General features: G+C 42.0%; 1 protein-coding gene and 1 long non-coding RNA gene across 2 annotated transcripts in view; one reads left to right on the forward strand and one right to left on the reverse strand.

Annotated features, from left to right (window-relative positions):
* The first annotated feature begins 755 nt into the window (after nucleotides 1-755).
* LOC124221768 (uncharacterized) overlaps nucleotides 756-21,258 on the forward strand; it is a 79,893-nt gene continuing 59,390 nt past the window's right edge. Inside the window, exons 1-2 of the long non-coding RNA XR_006883862.2 lie at nucleotides 756-1,006; nucleotides 5,849-6,008. This is a non-coding gene — a long non-coding RNA (uncharacterized lncRNA). The remainder of the gene's footprint in view (nucleotides 1,007-5,848; nucleotides 6,009-21,258) is intronic.
* fuss (SKI family transcriptional corepressor fussel) overlaps nucleotides 3,742-21,258 on the reverse strand; it is a 29,392-nt gene continuing 11,875 nt past the window's right edge. The window contains exons 5-7 of the mRNA XM_069136990.1: nucleotides 20,887-21,218; nucleotides 8,259-8,404; nucleotides 3,742-5,969 (exon numbers count right to left, since the gene is read on the reverse strand). Coding sequence (XP_068993091.1) covers nucleotides 5,888-5,969; nucleotides 8,259-8,404; nucleotides 20,887-21,218 — 560 coding nt within the window. The 3' untranslated portion in view covers nucleotides 3,742-5,887. The remainder of the gene's footprint in view (nucleotides 5,970-8,258; nucleotides 8,405-20,886; nucleotides 21,219-21,258) is intronic.

Below are 21,258 nucleotides of genomic sequence, written 5' to 3' on the forward strand. Positions count from 1 at the left end.
TGTATTTTAAATCGATTTATCGGTAATTAAAATATAGTCGCTTGATACATGGTTAAACGAATTCAAATTTGAATCTAAACCCGCGGTGTCGAGATTAAAAAACAGAAGACGGCGTTTTTCAACGACTGTATTTTGTTTCTTGCTCAGCACCTCTAGTCGGATGTTCGGCGACGTAAACTAACAACAGTAGGAGTTGGCACATTTGATTGGCAGCACTCAAGAAGGAGGATCATTTGCAGAGTTAACCAACCCTGCGACATGATCTACGATTGTGCGGGCAGCGGTCTATACATAATGCATGTTTTCGGTGGATATAATTGTATGCGGTATTACCCAAGGGAGGTGCCAGGACTCCGGGGGTTCCGCGGTAACAAGGCATACCATCAACTCGGGACTCGCGGCCACCTTCACAAACCTTCGCGTAGGTGCTTGGTACGTGACAAATATCCGCAGAGAAACAAAGAGAGGGGGAGAGCTTTCAAAAACTGCGTAAGAGAGGGTTCTCAAGTACGAAAAACTGCTGTCTTTTCGATCGCCATTAGACTTTTGGATAAATAGCGACGATAAGATTTTACTTGAAGTCGTATCGGGCATTCCGAGCATTACGATTTTGTTACATTGGATTGCGTATCGCCATTGAAATTACGTACATGTTACGCATATTTGCCATGTCACGTAGTCGGTGGCGCCTTTGACGGCCGTCCGCGGTACTAAACGCGAACGAAACAGTGATTGTCAACTGTTTAGTTCGGACGAATTAGGTAGGTTAGTTTGTTGAGTGATTTTGAGTCTGATTTGCGACTCCGTCTTATTTTGTGTTAATTTCCGCGGGTTGACCGATTAGCAGTGTAACCGATTGTTGAGTGAGTGGCGATCTGTTTTCAGTGAATAAAAAATCCCTGTCGCGAAAACATGTTTTATTATAATACCGGCAACCACGGTGGGGTGAAACAGGTCTTGTGAAATGAGCGTCTCTGTGACGTAATACTGACTCTATTCGTGCGACGTAAGTATAATGCTATCAACAATATATTCCACTAGTATACGATATATTAGTGATTAAAAAGTTGCTCGAAAATTTGGCCGGCTTTCATTGAATTCAATGCAGTAGCGTAAGTAAATGTTTTGGGAGAAACATTTGTCACGCGACTTAGTCACGTTGAGTCGGATTACGTTCGATGTGTTTGTTTACATCGTATTAGGCTAAGTTATTGTCCATTTAATGGAAGTAATGAGTCCTGCGTGCTAGAACAAAAAACGAATGTTTTATGAAATCGAAAAGAGCTGTAGCGTATAGCCATTTCTCTAGCTGAGATCTGTTGGGTTTTTTTCGCTAATAAATGTGTTTGCCGAACTTTCATTGGAAAAAAGAAACAGTCAATAAAAAAAAAAAAAAGAAAATGTTAGTAATACCTTGAGATTGGAATTTTGTCTGAGGTTTCTTCGCGACTAGTTACGCTACTGCAGTCGAGACACCACAGCCTGCAAATATAGTATAGGTGCTTTGTGTGGAAATATTGCCTTTTGATGCCCAATTACAGGGGCGCTCGTGTTTTATATCGGCAATTCCCTGTATCAGAATGCTTTATACGCTGGTGATGTGATAATAAATGCGAGGGGTGCCAGCCGAGGGATAGAAATAATAATGACAACAATAATAACAACAGATATATATAAAATTACTTCCCTCGATTTATATGGCGATATTTCGACAAACTGTGGGTCAATATCGTGACGTAAAGTAGGCTGTAAAGTTCAATCGCACTTGTTCATACGATTTTTAAGCGTCGTCGTTGAGAGTTTATTACTGCAGTTGATTGTCGTCATTATATTTAAACTTTACAACGATGATGAGGATGGTCTCGGTACAATTTTATATCCTTAATAATTGATAAGGCATGGTTGATATTAATTTAACAAATTGAAGATACTTTCGTTGTGTGATGCAAAGCAACTGGTGTTAATATACACATAATGCGGTCGTTTCCTTGACCCTCTCGAATGGTTCTGTTTTCTTCGATGTTTTCATCTTACTTTTTCGCTTCTTCTTTGAAAGAGGGTTGTTTTTATCAACCTATCAAAGGGGGAGACTTAAGCTGCTTATTCGCTGCAATTAAAATGTTCTCCTCAACTGCCTGCTTAGGTCCATTTATCGTTTAGGCCTTTATTTAAGCCATCATAACGCAGCATGGAGAATTTTCTGTGTACTTGTTTTTTTTTTTCATTCTTTTCTCTGATACTATAAAAGCCGTAATTGCCTCTCGACGTATTTATATTCAGTTTGATTGATCACAGCTAGGTAATATTCAGACTCTTCTTTCTACAGTAATCTTCATTGAGATTTAAATGACTGCTGAAATAAATGTGTTTGAAATCATGCACTGAGAAAAGAGTTTATTTACTGTTAACAAAACGTATTTTTGAATATGGCGAATTAAATATTTTGTTAGGTATTACTATCAATTTTTTTTTGAGCCAAACACGATTTGCTAATTATTAACAAAATTTCCATCGATCATTATTTGGCTCAAGTAAAATGTGGTAATAATAACAGAACGTCTATTTTGCCATATCAAAATATACATCTGTTAACAGTAAATGAGCTCTTTTCTCAGTCTGCAGTGTCGGAAATCCCAATGGAAAAAATAAGATCAATACAGAAATCTTGAAAGCTGTGTTTCGTACAAAAGTACCGTCTTATCTATCGGTCTGAACTTTAGACATGCAATATTCTTCGTCGAGCGAGTAGGTGCACAACATTTCGCAGAAGTTTCATCGGCGTTTTACCGATCTTGTGTTCCAGTGCATATTCCTTTTCGAAACGGTTTTAGCGAACGTGATGAAATTACCGCACGAGGTAAAAAAGAAACGCTCGAAGCACGGCCAACAGAAACGAAATCTTTGTTCTATCTCTTTTTCTTCTGCATTTGCGAAGCCAATTTCCCGGAACATTAGCTGGAGGCGGCCTCCGCTCTCCTCCTCGGGGACCTGATACGCTCGATAATTTCAAGAAAGTATGCACCGTGTGTGCTACGGCATCCTCGCGGAAACCAACGAATGAAAAAGTGATTCAATTATTAAAACGACGAAATGAGACAAAAACTCGCAGCCGTCATGCGATCTTCGAAATTTCGGAATCCAACGACGCGCAGTGCTCGCGAAATACAGCGAGGTAAAAAATGATTTGACTCACCTTGTAACGCATGTAAGGTGAGTTAGTGTTATCGCTGTTTGAACTCGTCCGAAGAACTTTATTCAGCCCGAAGAAGGGGGTCGAGACCCGAAGAGCCCCGCGAGGTTCTTATACCCCCTTAAAAAAATGTTGTTATTGGTTTCCGGGATATATTACGTCAGATTCAGTTAAGTGTCAATACTCGGGCCGGCGTATGTGGTCGGAATCCGAAATTCTGCTGACGATCACCCAGGGACCCCGTCAGGGCTGTATCTATTAAGGGGTTCTGTTCACTCAACCGTCTACACTACACAGAACTGCTCCCCAAGGGTTTTATACCTGGGATATGGTGACTCGGATTACGTCATTGTGCAGAAATATTTCTTGCTCGAATAATCGAATTTGCTTCGCAAAAAGTAGATCAATGCATTCTAGAGTCGGTGATGTTGTTTTGTAATTTAATTTTAATTTCACTGAAACACAGAAAGGGGTGAAGGAATATTTGATTGTACAGCACTTACAGTTGAATATACGGTAACATTTTTATTATAATTTGGGTTACATAATCTTCGAATATTATTGGCTGTAATGTGTGTAAGTGTGTATACCTCGTGGCCGACGCCGTAGTACGTTGTTAATGTAGTTATTTTTAACATTAGTATCACTCTCTAACTGTATAGTAACTTTAGCTAACATATTATGTAATATTTATACAATATTTATGCGGACAGCGTGGCTTGACTGACTATACCTATGTACAGTAAACCATATCGTTATCTTGATACATATTATATATAGCCTTGCGATTTGCAATATTTATTCATTGATAAAGGATTTCAGTACTGATAATTACAAATACTTTTTTTAAATGCTTATTATAATTCGAATATGTACGACAACTCGGTACAGCTGTGATCGGTGTTTAAAAAGTATACCTATACGTGTAATGAACAAGGTAAAGGTTAACACGGGAAACGTTTTTATTTTTTGCTTATTCATCTTCAAGGACAATTGCTTAACAAGTTCAGTTGGGTACTTATTATTATACCGAATGAAATTGCTAACGGGTGGTTTTGCGGAGGAAACACCGGCAGTTATTATTTTTAATCTATTTTTAAGCTGGAAATATAACTATAGCTTGTTACATTTCGGGTGCAATGACAGTGAGTAATCTAACACAGCCTAGAACTACCATCAGATGCCAGAAACCAATTCGTATAACTTTCCGTAATAGTATTATAACTATAATCAAATTCGCGTGTCATTATAGAAACTAGTGCTATTTTAATTGCGAATTTTTAATTCCATTTCGTTTCTTCGCTTCTTTTCTCAGCATAATCCATATGTGTGTACACTTAGTCATACGGTGGGATTAACACGTTTTCCGCTTAAACCCCAATTGTTAGGGATCAAATATAACGGTTATTTTTCCCCAGCGTTACATTATATCGATGTTTCACTTCTGAACGCTACTAAATCGTTACAATAAAATGACTTTCCCACAAATATTCCCTTATAGAGATGTCACAGTTCCTCAGAGGTTGTATCTTTAAAAAACTGGAAAAGATCAAACCTCCACGTAAACGCGGAAATATTATTGGTCCTGTTATTATCTGACCGTGTATAATCCTGTACGGAGTTGCTGAATGCAGTACCTATTTGGTATTTTTAATAATATACATAGTTAAACCTTTGTTAAGCCGGCTATGGCAATGTAGCATAATAAGCGAATGCAAAGTGCAGAATCAGTCGGTAATTAACCGCTTTTTAATTGCGGAAAAACAACATTTTTCACTCCAGCAGACCCACCTTACGGTTAGACTAGCATCGCCACATATTAAAAATCGTGCAAACGACGCTGAATTCGAAAAATTTCAACGCGAGATTTACTCGCTAATTAATCGCTGTCGATTGACGTCAGTTTCGTCCTCCTAAAATCATCCTCACCCTCAGCCAGTCATTACGCAAAACTTATGGTACGTACGTAAATTCGCTAATATATGGACGCGTGAACTATTCGCTAATTAGACGCTGCCAGTAGACGTCGGTCTTACTTTCCCAGAACCACCCCCTTTATGACATTCCACCCCTGACGTCGAAAAACCACAGCGATCGCAATGAGAAAGAATAGTAACGGATACTAGACTTTCTGGTAACAGCTAGAAAACTAATTTTCATTTTCTACCTGGAACTATATTTTTCAATTGTGGTAAAAAATTAAACTAGTCAAGGACTGAGCGGTAACTGGCACTAATAATTTCTCTCAGTGCGATGTATTAACAAATTTACGCACGTACAAAAAGTTTTGTGTAATGATTGGTTGGGGGTTTCTTTGTTCTTCTGCAATTAAAAAGCGTTTAGTTAGCGATTAATTCTACAATTTGTATTATCACTTATTATGTCACAATGGCATATCCAGCTTAACGGAGACCGTAGTTAAGTAGAGTTTATATCTACAGAAAGCACGAAGGAGCGAATTATAATCCTGCACATAGGTGTGTGATTTGATATCTAGGCATTGCTCTTTTCGTATTCGTTATATATATATATATGTGTGTACGACCTATACATATATCGTAATTAGTCAGGCATGTTTTACTTTTATTACTTACGAACCTGCATCGAGTAATTTTTATATGTATATATATTATTTATATATGTATACGTAATTTACAGAACGCACTACAGAGCGGCGGAGAATAATTATGAGAATAATTAATTTGTGGGAGCTGAAGGGCTGTGAACTTGTCCGTAGAAGACGCCTCGAGGCCTGCAAGCAGAGCAGTCGGACACATCGCTACCTGAAACGGATTTCAACCCGGTGTAGAAAATTAGGGTGAGCTGGATTTATCATGATAAATTTATTTTCGTCGTATTTTTTGTGTGCCATTATTCCTGAGGAAAGTAATTGCGAATCCAATGTTAATCGGTTGAATTTAAGGGAGGTAATCCAGGTAATTTAAGAGCAGTCGAAAATTAGCATTTTATTTAATGTTTTATTGTTACTAGACTAATGGATGGAAAAGAGTGAACCAAGACGTATTTAAAAGTTGTTTAACCCTTTTTTGACACACTTACTTCTGGCCACATTTTTGATATACCGGGTCAGTTTGACCCGGATTGTGTTTTATCCACCTGGCATTGACAACCCTTTGGTCGGATTTTAATTTAAAAATTCAGGGATATACTTTAAGCATTCCTTAATATGTCTGCATAGTTGAAATTCCTAAAATATAAAACAAAATTGTTTAAAAAAGTGATTAAAAATTTTCAATTATGGAAAAGTGAGTGTTTAAGGAAAAATTCGTTAATGAACCCTTCAGTTCTGAATTCGCTTTGCAGAAAACGATTGGAAAAATGGTAACCACATTTGTAGGCGAATGGAATATCCGAAATACAAAAACCAAGACTTTTCAGGATCGTCAATATAGCCTCTAAGCTTTTACGGGACGGATTTTTGATAAATTGAAATTTGGCTTACAATTAGCTGCGACTTTCTTTTTTTTTTGTTTCTAAAGTGGAATACGGTAGCTTTCAAATGCATTTTTTTTTTCAATTCCATTTCGTCCATTATTCTAGCCACAATGTCACAATAAAATGATTATTTTCTACTGCTCTTACCTGAGAACCCGTCTTATTGAATTAATGTTTTCCTTGAGGCGAAAATATCTCCACATTTGAGCAGCTTGAATCGAGTTAGGTACTCGTCGATTTCGTACACGGTTAGTGAATAACGAACACTCTAATTGTAACTTAGAAGTAGCCTTTTGGTCGTCCGCTGTATACGATATGGATAATTTGTCAAACGAACGTACGGCTTGAATACACGATGTTATACGTATTGCGGAACCTCTCTTTGCCCATTGGCAATGATCCCCGTCGTTGCTTATTCAGCACGATATCAGGCAGCAGCACCTACCTCGTTATTTTCGGCTTACGCCTGCACTGAATGCCCACCGATCCTCTGACAGGTATTGAAACTCTGTCCGTGCCCGATTAAGGATCATGTTTTGAAAACGTAAACTCCTCGTCAGGTGCATATTCAACGGCAATAAACGGTAGCATAACAAATTTGAAGATAAATAAACAAATTAGAAAAAAAAAAAAAAAAAAATTGTTCTCTTTTGATCCTTTATACAACGTATCTGTACAAGAGTTCAAATTTGAAAAGTAAAAATCGTAGCCACTGCAAGGGCGGATCCAGGGGTCTAGGTCGACTAGTGATAATTTTTCTAATCTCTTATTTGTGATTTTGTGATTTGATTAAAATTATTTTGACGTATAACAATGAGATGCTGTTTCTTTATAATGAGATTTATTATATTAATCGAATTGGAGCCTTTTCTGACTAGATCTGACCAGATCTCGACTAGGCCCTGACTTGAAAGCTGGATCCGCCCTTGAGCCGATGTATACGGCATAATACGGAATCCATTGAAATAATTTGTTCGAAATAGTTTTGAAATCACATTCGTCGTGCAACTCTTTCGTTTTTCGATTCTGCAACTCGGGGCGATTGCTGTTGAAATACGACGTCACACGGATGGAGACGAAGATGCGATTTGATAGCGTAACAGTTGGTTCTAATGAATGGCCAGAAAATGAAGGGACGAAGGGATAACGGCACGAAAGAAAGAAAGGGCGAATGAGCGAGGAAGAAGCGGTTGAAGTGGATATTTCTTTTGCGCAAGCGTCGAGGTCGGGGACGCCCTCGAGTAATCTTTAAGCCGCCTACTACTCGCCCTCGCCGCCATTTGAATCCCTCGCTGGCCTGCACCCCTGTCTGGATTCCTCCCTGTTAATTTGTACCACCTCGATTCCCCCAACAACATGAATTCCCAGTTAACACTTCACTTCCGACTAATTACTTCAATCGATACAGAAATTCACTTAGCGGAGCATTCTCACTTATCGTTAGCAAATCGTCAAGTTGTACGTGTACTAGACGCAATCAATTCTCTGATCGGTTCAGAGTCATTCTCCTTTGACACGGTCTGCAAGAGATATCGATGTCACTTGAGTATCTTTACACTATTATACAAAAACGATAAAGGCTCGATCTTTAAAACTTTTCAAGTATATCGACCTACCTCGGAGTAAATGTAGATGCCTGTAAAGTGCTCCTCCATGCCAGCTCTCTGGACTTCCGGTCGTCGTAGCCACTCTAGGGACTTCGGGTTTCACTTCTCTTAGGGCCGCGGCTTCTTCGGCTATTTTTTCCGCCTCTCGCTCCTGAAAATGGAACAGAAAAGTTTCGGCTGATTGCTTTCCAAAATCGGTGAGATTTATTCGCCAAAAAGTGTTCGGGCTGTACAATTTTTACACAAAAATTACTAGTCGAACTCGATAATGGAAAGTTGAGTTTTTTTTACCGGTCTCCATGTTTTCGGATTCACAGACCTCCATTTTTCTACACGAAATGAAAAATATTGCAGATTTTACGTCCCCTGTGGTTACAAATCCGTTAGTCAAAGTAACAAAACCAATAGTATAAGAGTTACAATATGCTTAAGTAGATCCACCACAATTGAATTAGATTTGACCTCGAAAAAGTGTTGTTCATACGTTCACCACTCGGATATAAAATCTACGCGACATTTTTTCTGCTTATCGACGTCTCGACGCGTGAGTGAAACGATATCTCGAGAGCGAATGAACGGATTTTGATGATCTTGATCTCAATCTATGCGATTCATCTTACAAATTTAGAAATCGGTCAAGCCGTTTCTGAGTTATTTACGAAATTAAAAATTCATTTTTTCCCGACGATACACTCGAAACGGATCAACTAATCTGAGTTTTGTTTCATCTAAACTTTGGCTTCGTTCAACTTACTTCCTTTACTTTCGTAAGTAACGGGAATAGCAGGACGATCTAGGATCGGTCCTTTCGGACCACTCGATTTTCACGCCCGTAATACCGTGCGTCGAATTTTCCAATTACGTCCGAACGACCGGATGAATTGTTTCGTAGATATCGTGACATTCAGAATTGAGGCATAGCTTTTCCGCGACCCGTTATTACGTTGCGGCACTCATCGCGATCAACCACTCCGTTATGCAGTGATGGCCGTAGTTACATTACGACCCGCGGATATACAGACACGGTTGTGCGTGTTCCGGACCATCAGAGTCGTAGTGTTACACCAACGATGTAGTTCAACTTTCGCAGGTATGCTTGTATCTTGGGCATTACCGGGACTCCGGTATTAGGTCGCATTGCGTATGCGCCTACTATTATGATATTGTTTCCCTCCAGGCAGGGCTATTGCGATTGTCCAATAGGCCCTTTGCCAGCAATCTACTTTGGATGAGGTAATCCATAACGCGGAACGGGGCACGGTGCTTTATTTAAAACACCATTGGCTTGCTGGCTACCTGTTCAGATAGCAATCGTGAAATTACTTAAATTAAGGCCGCGAGCGGTGAAATTGATTAGGATTAAATATTTCAGTACGGTGCTGGGGAGAGGGGGGGGGGGGGGGGGGGGGTGATTGTTCGGTGTAAGTCTCGAACGAAACTACAACCCTTCGCTATTCGTCTCAGTAGCCAAGTTTTTTGTACATCTGAAACGTAATTACTCCGTTAACTTTTGCAGACTGCATTTTCACGTTTGTTGTACGTACATTACGCATCTCGTATTATCTTCTTCGGGATTTCGCTTCAAGTTTCGAAGATTGTTGATCACTTATCTACTATTTTCATAGAGGTTTGAAGTCGTAATTCATGAAAGTTAAAGAGAATATCTGCGATTCTTGTGTCGTTTTTTTCTCACTTGAAAGGAAAAACTTTTACTGTTCTGCGTAATAATCTATGCGATTTAGCGGAGAAACCTCCGAGGTAATTTATAATCGTGTATTGTATAAAAGTCGAACGTGTCAGTTGGAAGACTATAATGTACAGGGGCACGTGTGTTCCACTTTTGTATCCCTCCAGGAATAAACTCCGGACCACTGCCAATTACTAGGATGTCGGCATCGCATGAGGCCATCAATTTTTCAGATGCTGCAGCTATTAAATATAGATGCGTCGTTATCTCTCAAGCACTTGGTTGGAAAATCCTCTTGCGATACTTATAACTATGCATGATACGACGGTGAATGAGCAACGTTTTCATCCCATGGTTATTATACAGGAAAAAGAATATAATCTATTGTCAAATCCAATGTTGCGCGGTTTTTCAGATTGAAAATTGCATTGTAAAATTTCTCCACAATTTCTATATGCAGTGCCATTTGCATATTATAGTCTCGTAGAGAGATCCATGCATTGAGATACGAAACCTGGAGCTGATGATGGTAAACGATATTACCGTGCATTCGTTATCAACGGTAAACACGCCGAACGGAGCCTTGGTTATAGTAGTGGATGTAACTCACTTTTCTGTGATTAAATATTCAGAGTTGAGAGAAGACTGTCGCACGTATGAAACATTACCGTTTCAAATGCGGATCGTTGCATGTGCCACACGCGATGAAGAAAGCGCGATGTTATTCGAAATCGCCTATGAATTTCAAGTAACGGCGCAACAATGCGACCGTGGCAATTCACCTGCACAGATATCGCGATCAATTATTCATAATGCCAGTCGTAATAGATGAGGGGTAAAAATCTTGCCTCTCTACGGGGTGTGTGTAGATATTGTGTGATTTAATTTTGTTTACGAAAGGATTACGTACACTGTTCATATGTAAATTGTTATCAAGCATTCAGGGGTGTTGACGACCACCATCATGATGTTCGCTATCAAAGTTTCATGATGTTTGGGATTTAGAGTAATTATATTCCGTGTGTATACAGCGAGGGGCGCGTGGCGAAGCAATTCGTTGAGGTAAAACATCGGCTGGAGATGTAGGGTTGCGCGCAGATGCGACGAGTATTACCGAGTCTTGGATCGGCAGATTTCTCAGTTCGAAACAGCTCCTTCTCCATACGGGCATGATCCATGGAAACCTTAAACTGGCTTCCTTCTTGGCTTGCGTACCACGATATGCTGACCAGGTAATTTTGTCTCGTCGACGATTCGTCCCGGTAATAAGAGGCAGATATTGTAGGTAGGATTCGGAAAGGAGCCTCTCGATGAACAGGTGGTCGCTGGAAAGGCAGGTCCGTTGTACGACTGTACGCCTATACCTATGTTTATGCGTTGTACAAAATATTAGGGTTAGGCATATGTGCAGTAATACCCATGCAACCGTGCCTCCGAGCGGAAAGGGGACGAGAAAACGGACCAGCAAACAGCAGAAGCCCCCCTCGGCATTGCTAAATCGATTAGTTGCGATAGGAGATCTTCTTCCTCGTTCCGGATTAACGTCCTTTAATATTTATACAAGTTGCTTTCGAACCCTGATTCAGTTTACAAGTAGAATCGCGACTATCCAGTTACGCGTCAGAAGGGGAACTACTCATCGCGCATCACCAGACATTGGGAATAGCTAGCCAAGGTAGGATGGAAAAAGTTTTCGTCGGAGGCGTAGGAGGTAAATTGTGTACCTAATAGCTCATCGTCGTCGGCTTGAGAATCTTGAGTGCGTCAGACATTGGCCAACTCAAACGCTTCGTAAAAAGCGGCAGGTGCTGATCATCTTGCCTGGTCTAGGGTGAGATTGATTGTAAGTACCGAAGGAAATTCAAGACGCGTGGGCCGTTACATTGCCTGCAATTTACCAAAGTAGTACGTGAGGTTTTGTCGCTTGCAAAAATAACGGGGATAAGTCGTCGTGAAAAGTATGGTAGGTAGGATGTATGGAACGAACGATGCGGAGGAGACGGAAAAGGCAAAGTCTGGAAAGCAACAGCATACCGAATCACCAGCGCACAGATTATACCTACCGAACAACGTTGGCGCAAACTCCGCGTATCATGGATGAGTTTCACGTGGTCCCATTTGTAACTTCGCTCAGCCGTTAAAGTAGGTAGAAATCCCTTTCCCTCCCTTTCTAAACGGGCAAACAGCGCCCGAAACCCTCCCTCCTTCCACCCCCCGCGGCAACCCGCGCGTTATGGCCCGCTCAATTGTTTCAGCCCCGTTGATCCAATAAAGGATTACGGGTAAAACAACTCTACCGTGTGTCGGATTTTACGCAGCCAAAATCGCTAGACGATTTTTTCTCTCCGCTCCGTGCCACTGCAGAGTTATGTACACGATTTTGCCCGACTGTTCATCGTTGTTTTCAAATTCCACAAACCACTGAATTTCAGGCTTAATTCGCGATGTTAATCCTTGAAACTGTTACTGTGGACATCCCGATGTTTTATTGCTGCAGGTTATCGAATATCAAAACAGAAGAACTAATCGTATATTAATGAAGGAAACTACACGGAGGTACAATGTTTCCGGAATAAATAAATGAAACATTTGCGCCGTTAGTCTGCTAGCATTGTGAATCAATATTGAAAGTAACGTAGTTCCCGCTGGTCGTTGAAAGTTTCGTGCAATGTATTTATTATTTCACCGACATATTAACAAGGTTCAAATTTCAAGTAACGTCTTTGGGCTGTTCCTTCCACCGAGCCTTGTTACTCCGGGTCAGAAAAATTCTTCGAGTGCCACAGCACCTTGACGACCTTGTTTCTCGTCGTTTTACTCTCTTGCCCAAGATCGTTGGGGTCAGCCTTCTTGCCGTGATGGGGTGATGAAATTCTCGACATCTTTGACGGCTGAGTATCATTCGGAGTTTTCTGGATTTCACGCCATCGCGGTTCCTTGTCCGGTTTTACCACCGCCCTAACGAAGCTGCTTAAATTGCGACGGTCCTTACGCAGGACTGCGCGAAGGGTTGAAGGAGGAGCCGCTGCATGCTTGGCTTCCGGCGACTTCATGGACCCCGCGTTTATCCTCACATTTGCTCTAGCCGAGTCCTTTTCCAAAGTCCTTATTTTTCCCTGTTTACGTTTGGGCTGATGTTGTTGCTGATTTGCCTCGCCCGTAGTGGATGTCGTGCTACATAAACACGGTTCATCCTTTTTCGCGGCTTGCTTCAGCTTTGGCGTTGCTTTCAGCGGCGGGTCGTCGGATTGCCGGCAGCGTAGCTTTCTTTTCGTTGTATCAACTTCGGGCTCGGTTTTCTTCCGTTTTCGGGAACAACGCCGAATGTCTGCACTGCAGTCTCGATTCTGTTCTGCAGGTACCGGACACGGCTGATACTTGTTCGGAGTGTTGTACCGCGACAAACTTCCGAGGTAGGCGCAGACACCGCGGATCCTAGACGAATGCGGTTTTAGGACGGATTTCACCCTGGCTCTCGGTGAAACGAAACGTAAAAAGAAACGCTAAAACAGGACTACGGATCGCTTTGAAACGGGTTAACATAACTATGAATGTAATACTGTATCACAACCAGTCGAAAAATGTTATAATATGACGACAAAGAGCCCGTGTTCAAATTTCAGTAAATGCTTTCACGTTGATTACATGGATAACTCATTAGCAACGATCTTTATCATCACTTGGGATCTATATATCTACCTACGGGCGATTTTGGGCAACAAAGGTACCGATGGATTCGAAGTTCTAAGAATAGACACAAATGAATCAATTTCAAATATAACTTGTACTTTTCTCTCGTAGTTTGTCTTGGTATCTTGTCCAAACTATCGCTTATGACAGTGATGCCTGTGAGGCATTTCCTGTCGAGTGCCATGGAGTCGAAGGTTAGGCCATGGGGATGGTTTTCATATGTCGGTTACATAACTTTTGTCTATTTACTGGGTGCTGCGCTCGGTTCTGAACTACATTTTCGATAATCCATACGTTCGACATAGAAGATTGATAAACGCTGTAATAATTTTTTTTTTAATTTTGAAACCAAACCGGTATCTTATAACCTCCGCCGGGATTCATCTTTCAGAACGTCATGGTGCAAAAACATATAATGTCGTAGTTTTAAAATAATTGTCAATCAACGTAGCCACGAGTCAAACAAAAGAGGGTGCAACGTTCGGCGTGTATACATAATACATTCCTCACTCAATCGTAGTGTCATGCATATAGTCGTTAGTAGTTATAGGTATGTGTATATCAGTGATTTAGTCTATTCTACGCCGAAGTTATAGGTGCGAAAGTAGAGTCAATTAGGGTTCGACATGCAGCCTTTCGCCAAACCGTAATAGGCGACGGTCGTAATCAATGCAATTGTAGCCAGAGAAGCCCGTATCCCCTATATTCAATTAATTCCCAGAGTATTCGTTGAGCACGGAGTTGGTACACAATCGCGTTAGTCGCATCACTTTCGGTTGGCTTACCTCGTCGATTCGGCGATGTCGACGATTCGACGGCGCGGTGGGCAGCAGACAGCTGGGACGGACGGATGGAGGAAATAGTGAAGCACGAAGCAAGCTTCGCTGTTGGTACATACCAGCCACTATATCCGCTAGACGCAGCATCATTGTGGGAAATTGATTATACCTACTCTGGATAATAATGGATTTGCCAAGCTAAGGCTTATGATAGTTCCGGTTATAATAATACACCACACTTATCCATGTGCACGGGGTTATTTCGTCCCCTTCTTCCGGAAGTTGGAATCCTTAGTCATCGCCGTGCAGCGTTAGTATTTATCCGGATTCCTAAATCGTTTGAAAGATACTTTTCCTACACTCAAGGTTAAAATACGACTGCAGATTTCTCACTCATATTTATGCAACGGTAGTTTATCGCGGTAGGGGGAATCGTGTTGTTCGTTCCATGTGAAAAGTTTGGTAACGCGCGAAACTGGCGGAATTTCATTCGGTCAGAATTGGGGTTCCACCGACTTCGTGGAGTAACGTTAATTTGAAATTTTTAACTCGATTCGAATCGAACGCTTGGCTGAGTATCTCGGAATGCCGTCTCCTCTTCCCCGATCTCGTTGCAGAAAAGAAGTGGAAAAAACGAAGAGATAAAGGGGGAGAGAACTGCTGGAATGGTCTTGTAGCAATAAAAATCTACGTTGCCAAGAAAACTCGTGTAAGGCGCTGTATCTGAAAGACTCGAGCATTTCGCTGTAATCGACTCTCATCCTGCCACGTTTACACGGCAAAAAGTTTTTCCATTGAAGAAACGGCATTTGCGCAAATTGGACACCGTTGTACGCTGCTCTTGCTTAATATCTTGATTTTACTGGCGCATCGAAAAGCAATTGAGAATCACAGACGGTGCGTATAACCAGCCACGAATTTTTGTTTTACAAATTTTCTCCAAATTCCTTCGCGACATGCATCACCGCAAGACAAGGTACGATCCCTGACTGGAGGTATAAACATATCTCTAAATTGATTGTCTTGGATTGCCCTAATTCATAGTTTAGGTAAACGGGTTCGCAGCTATTGCTACGAAACGGATTGATACGAAAAGAGAATGTTCTGCGGTGGAATTGTTAATTCGAGAACAATTCGGCGGTTATAAGTGGAGAAGCTCATCTCTATTCGAATTGGCGAGCCGAGATTACAAGAGTATCTGGATTGGGCAGACAGCGAAGGGCGGAGCCAGTGCTGCAACGATCATAATTGAATCAACGGTGAACGCCCACGCAACACCCTGCTACAACCCATCTGCCCTCGTCTCTGACTCCATGTTACGCGGTACAGTTTGCTACAGCTTCCTCAAACTACTCGTAAAGGAGTTTCATCGTATCCAATGGTCAGAGAAAACCAGAGAACCCTTTCGATAGGTCCGGTCGCATTGAAACAGATTGCTCGGCAAATCTATAGCATTATTTGAAATAACCGGGAATATAATGTAATAGACATTGCGCTGTACGTGACTTATCGTTAGTAAATTGTAAATTTAGACAAGTTGGTCGTGAATCAACTACTTTCGTCATTAATTCTGAACGGTGGTATAGTTAACGTTCAATGAAGTGCTCGAACCTCTAGGCTTTGAACCTCTTACCTGCAAAGCAGATTGATGGTGTTTCCAATTTGTTGTAAAAAATCTACATCAAGGTTTAAGAACGGAATAATATGTCCGTGGCATTTAGTCTGGGACTGTATTCAGTCATCTGTATCTATTAATTGAAAAATTCACTGGCATTTTTAAAGGTACAGTGGTGAGTACAGCTAAAATTGTCCCTCTTCCCTGTACGTGAAATGCCAACTCTTGACCTTCTCGAAACCCTTCGGGACTCGGTGATTAAATTGAAAGCCGTGACTACACCCAGCTTTTACTTTGGCTGAAATAACCCAATGACATTTCCGACGCGCACTGTTTTGTACGTCAAGTTGTCGCGAAGCTAGGTGGGCTCGACGTATTCATTTCACGTTGCATCCGTTCCAGGTTAATCGCGAGACAGTCATGGATAATTCTCTTCAAAAATCGGAACAGCTCTATGTAATGAATATTTCATGAACGCGTGTACGTTATAACACTGGTAGCCAGCTTCGCAATATTTTCAAGAGATTACTGGCGGGTCGATACAGACTGTTAAATTTATCCTATAACGTTGTCGCCAAACAAGTCACGTAGGAAAGAAAAAAAGTAATTACCGTCCTCAGAGGGCGTCTAACGACGACCCTCCACTCGGTCGAGGTGCAATTAAAAGTTGCGGCCGAAACTAACTAACGTATCCATCGTGTGATTTAAATGGAGCTGTCCCAGTTGCCACTTTCCAGTTCCCATTTTGCTGAACGCGCGGGACGTTTCTCGAGTACGGAACAGCCGGACGTGACGTCATTTAATTGTACCTGATCGGGTGCCAGGAATGTGTTTCACGGCTTCGGGGTAGAAGGGTTGATATACTTTCCCCTGATATAAAGACAAAACGGAAAATCAATTTTCTCTTCCGCTTTTTTACCAGATAACTCCTCATAAAAACATCCTATTCACAGTCGACATTTCCTTGGTGTTTATAGCCTGTAGTAAGGGCTCGTCGTTTGAATTGATTAATTCAACGAGCTTTTCTTAATTGGTGCCGGTGCGTAATTAATTAGGAAACAATTGAGCTTCGAAATGGTTACGGATTACGCAGCCTGAGCCGCTCTCCACCAGAACCTACCCTTCGGAGCCGAAAGCTCTCGAATGGAAGTGCTTCTCAACTTACACGGTGTACTGAACTGTAGGGGGTTCAGAATTTTCAAAACAGCATATCATTTTATTCTTCCGGGCGATGAAATAATTTGAATCGTAAAGTTTCACTCCTAGAAGAAATTTAGGCTCGAAGACTTGAGTAAATCTTATCCTATACCGCTCTCTCCACTCGTTTGATATTGAGATTGCAGAACCGGAGTTCTGCCAGTCGTCGTACAAGAGATACGCGAATGTATCCAGATGTTGCGAAAATGAAAATACTCGGTTGCTGGTCCAGTAGACCGACAAATAACTACAAATAACGTTTGGGGATTACTTACTTAGTCACCGCAGCACAGTTGCGGGGGGTTCCCGTTTGTATCGTGGTAACTAGGTTCGAACCAGTCCCTCTCAATGTGCGCGTGTCTGTACTGTCTGGACTTATGTCTGTATCGCGCACCCTTCTCTGTCTCGTATGTGGGGCCCAGCCGACGCTGTGGTGTTCGGGTAACAGGAGATGGGGGCGAACAGGTTCGAGGAGAAAATACAGGAACCCCTGCCCTTCGTCTCACTCAACACGTTCACCAACGAGGGGAATTGAAAAGCTGTCTATAGCAATCCTGAAGGCTTATCCAGGCTCTTTTCGACAAAGTCGCGGGCTCTGGACCGAAGGACAGACGGAAGAAACGAGGAAAGAGAGACCGAGGGCTTCTATCTGTTTTTGGGCGACTTTTTTGGCCCTTTGAATGAAAGCTTGGAATCGACCCGTGGTATTACACGATTATTGAACCGTGATCAATTACAGTTTCGGACTAGAGCTTGTGTTGATGAAAAGTAGACGTTGAGGAGGCATTTCTCTAACACTTTGCGCAGTGATGGGTCCACTCAATCACGATCACAAATTTCGTTTGTCAATGAATGATCGTTAACGTGCATGATATTTGCAAAACTATGCTGGAAAAAGTGATCATGGGGTGCAGTGTAATTAGGGTCTAATTAGCAAGGTGCCGTATTAAACATTTTTATACTTCGTTTATGTATATTGCTGTGCTGGTGTTAAAGCACAATTGGCAGAGCCCTCTCAAAAATGAATGAAACGAGTTTGGGAAATCAGCCCGAACAGAAATTTGGTAGACCCATTTTTTGGTAACAATTGAGGGGTATTTAATATTTCTCCGTACTTTTATTAATTGATTCCCAATTCCGCGTCTTTCGTTTCTTTAGCGTTTTCCACAAACTTGATATTTCTTATAACCGTAAGAGAATAAGGGTTCGTTGAGTTTCTTGATTGCAACACGTCAACTCGTTGGCCGATCAGTTTGGGATTCGCCGCAATCGTTTCATCTAAAAAAAAAAAATACGTCGGTATCACGTATGAATCAATTGAATTCAGTGTTTTTCAAAATCAATTCAGATTTTCTCAGAAAACGAGTAGACACACCAAAAGTGCAATGTATTTACACGCATGAAGTTCATTTTATTTTTGTGAAAAAATCGAGTGCGATTACTGTCAATATGACATTCAAATAGCAACCAACAACCACTTGATTCTCATCTTGATTGATGTCTGAAGTACTTGTTGTTTTATTACTTTTCGTCAATTCACTACTTGTGTCACTTATGATGAGGGCTTTTGAAATGACTCTGTTAATATTGTCCACGTAAATTGTTGTTACGCTCTACAAATATCGTTAATTGTCCTGGCGCAGGAGCGAATCGGTGGTGTATGCAAGTGTATACAAGTTGATATCAATGCTTGAAGTGACAGGCCGAGAGAGAGAGAGAGAGAGAGAAGGATTACGATGATCGAATGATCGATAATAGTCGTATACCAGGGAAAATAGCGATGCGATAGTGGGTGTGAAAGGTTGAGGGGCAAGTAGAATCGCTCTAAGTGATTAGACCAAGCTGGAAAAGTCGTCACTCCAGAACAGCGAGCATCGGCAACGGCAAATAACAAGTTCGTTGAACCTTGAAGCCCTGTCAAAATAATGCAGCGGTCATTTATTTAATTATATTACAGAACCCTAAGAGTCGAGAGGATGGGGAGGCACTCGGAACACGATCGCGTGTTTAGCCATCGACTGAGGATCATAGTACGGTACGTACGCAGGTATTTACTGACACAATAATTATCGCGATTGACGGGAAAGGACGGTCGTGTGAGCAGTCGACCAACAGTCAATGAACAATCGAACCGCAGAGCAAACTGAAGGGCCGAATGGCGAACAGCTTGACGTTGGCCTAAAATTATGTAGATCCGTTACACGGCTTACTGTGTGCGAGTCGAGCCGTTGACTCACCGTTATATTTTTCCTAAAACAGGATTTTTTACACGCATTTTAGAAACTGTAATGAATTTATTGATTCCGCAAAATGATTCTCGTGGATTCCAATATGATTTATACAGTTCACAACTGGCATCGCTACGTGGACAGACTTCGGAATCTGAAAGGTACGAAGCAAGAATCAGTCCGTATAAGTGGGAACATCCTACTCACACGACGTAGAGACCGTTAATTTGATTAACTTCACCGTATAATTGTTTACACACTTGGTAATGTGGGACAAGGTGGGTTGGATTATGAGGCAAAATGGTGGGTATGGAGCATGGAGGGTACATAAGGGCCTGGCTCCTTTAGTTACAATCCAAATATACTCTGCTATTGCTTCGGTACTAGCTACAATAGTAGGTAGAGCTCTTTTCAGTCACCACTAAGTGATTAAAGGTACGGGAAAGTCGTTGCCGTATAATTAATCTGCCGGTGATGAATATTTTTCATGATTTTTTTTTTTTATTTTCATAACCTAAGAGGCAAATATTTCTCTGCCATTATTCCCCGACGAAATTCGACACGGTCAAAGATTGACACGCGGTACTCTCAACACTGTAACTCCCAAAAGGTTGAGGAAAAACCCCGTTAAACTGTACAGCCTGGAAGGAGACCACGTAAGAAGAAGAAGAAGAAGAAGTGAAATTGTACAAATGATTGTTACAAACAAGCGTTGTGGATTACCGTGTCACACGAATCGCGTTATCTGTCTGCTCGTCGATTTTTGTCGAGGACGAAAACGCTCTCGGCATAGGGACGCGTCGCGTGTCTGGGAGTCGCGTGCGGCTCGAGTCCCGCAGTTCCCGAGTGACAAATTCTACTCTAGGCAGGCAACATTTCACCGTGTTGAACGTTGGAACGGATGCCGTGATTGTCATTTGTCGCAAAGTGTTTGCCGCAGGGTTACGTGTTTGCGCGACCCGCCGCCTGGCCTACAAAGCGTGGAACGCTGAACATATTCGCTCGTATTTGACGTAGAGTGTTTACAAAGTAATCAGGAGTAATGACGCGTGTCTCGAACAATGTGTTATAACTACGTTTTCACCGCCGCACAATGGCCGCGTGACCGAGTGGCACTGGATACGGAGGAGACGTGCCTCCCACTCCGCACATGCGGGATACCTTTCCTCCTTTCTTACCCATCCACTTTAGCATAATGTTTGCTGATCTACGCCAGTACGCTATTCAAGCTTGAGCACAAACACGATTATCGATAACTAATCGCTTTGCGGCCCGCTCTACTTTCTGACGGACGAAGAATGATCAAAATTTCATTCAAAACCTTGCCAGTTAATGTTCTGCAATCCGTTACACGCGTTGAACCAGTCTTCGACACTCGCTGAGAACACAGGTTGCGAAAACCTTGCGGTTTGGAAACATGGAAAGTAACGAACTTACCGTTTCTCTCGGAGGACTCCAACACTGGGGCGATGTGCTGTGCCCACTGTGGGTACTCAGGGCGGAGTTTGACGCGGAGTTGAGACTCTGAGGGTGATTCAAGGGTGCCTTGACCTCGTCCTCCGTCGTCTCGATGTCGACCTCGTCGTCGGAATCGTCGTCCTTTTCAACGCTGGGTTCAGGGGTAGACTCCTGGACTATCTGACCCGATTCACCGATCGGAGGACCCGCCCGAAGTACCGGGTGAAAAGCGGACTGATGCAAGGACGACGTGACTGGCGGTGCCATGGGTTCGGCCGTCGTTGCTCCGGGTATCGGCGGGGGCAGTGGACCTGGAAACGTGAAATGAAATCCATGAAGTAAAGGATCTAC

This window comes from Neodiprion pinetum, chromosome 6 (genome assembly GCF_021155775.2).
Source record: "Neodiprion pinetum isolate iyNeoPine1 chromosome 6, iyNeoPine1.2, whole genome shotgun sequence".
NCBI lineage: Eukaryota > Metazoa > Arthropoda > Insecta > Hymenoptera > Diprionidae > Neodiprion > Neodiprion pinetum.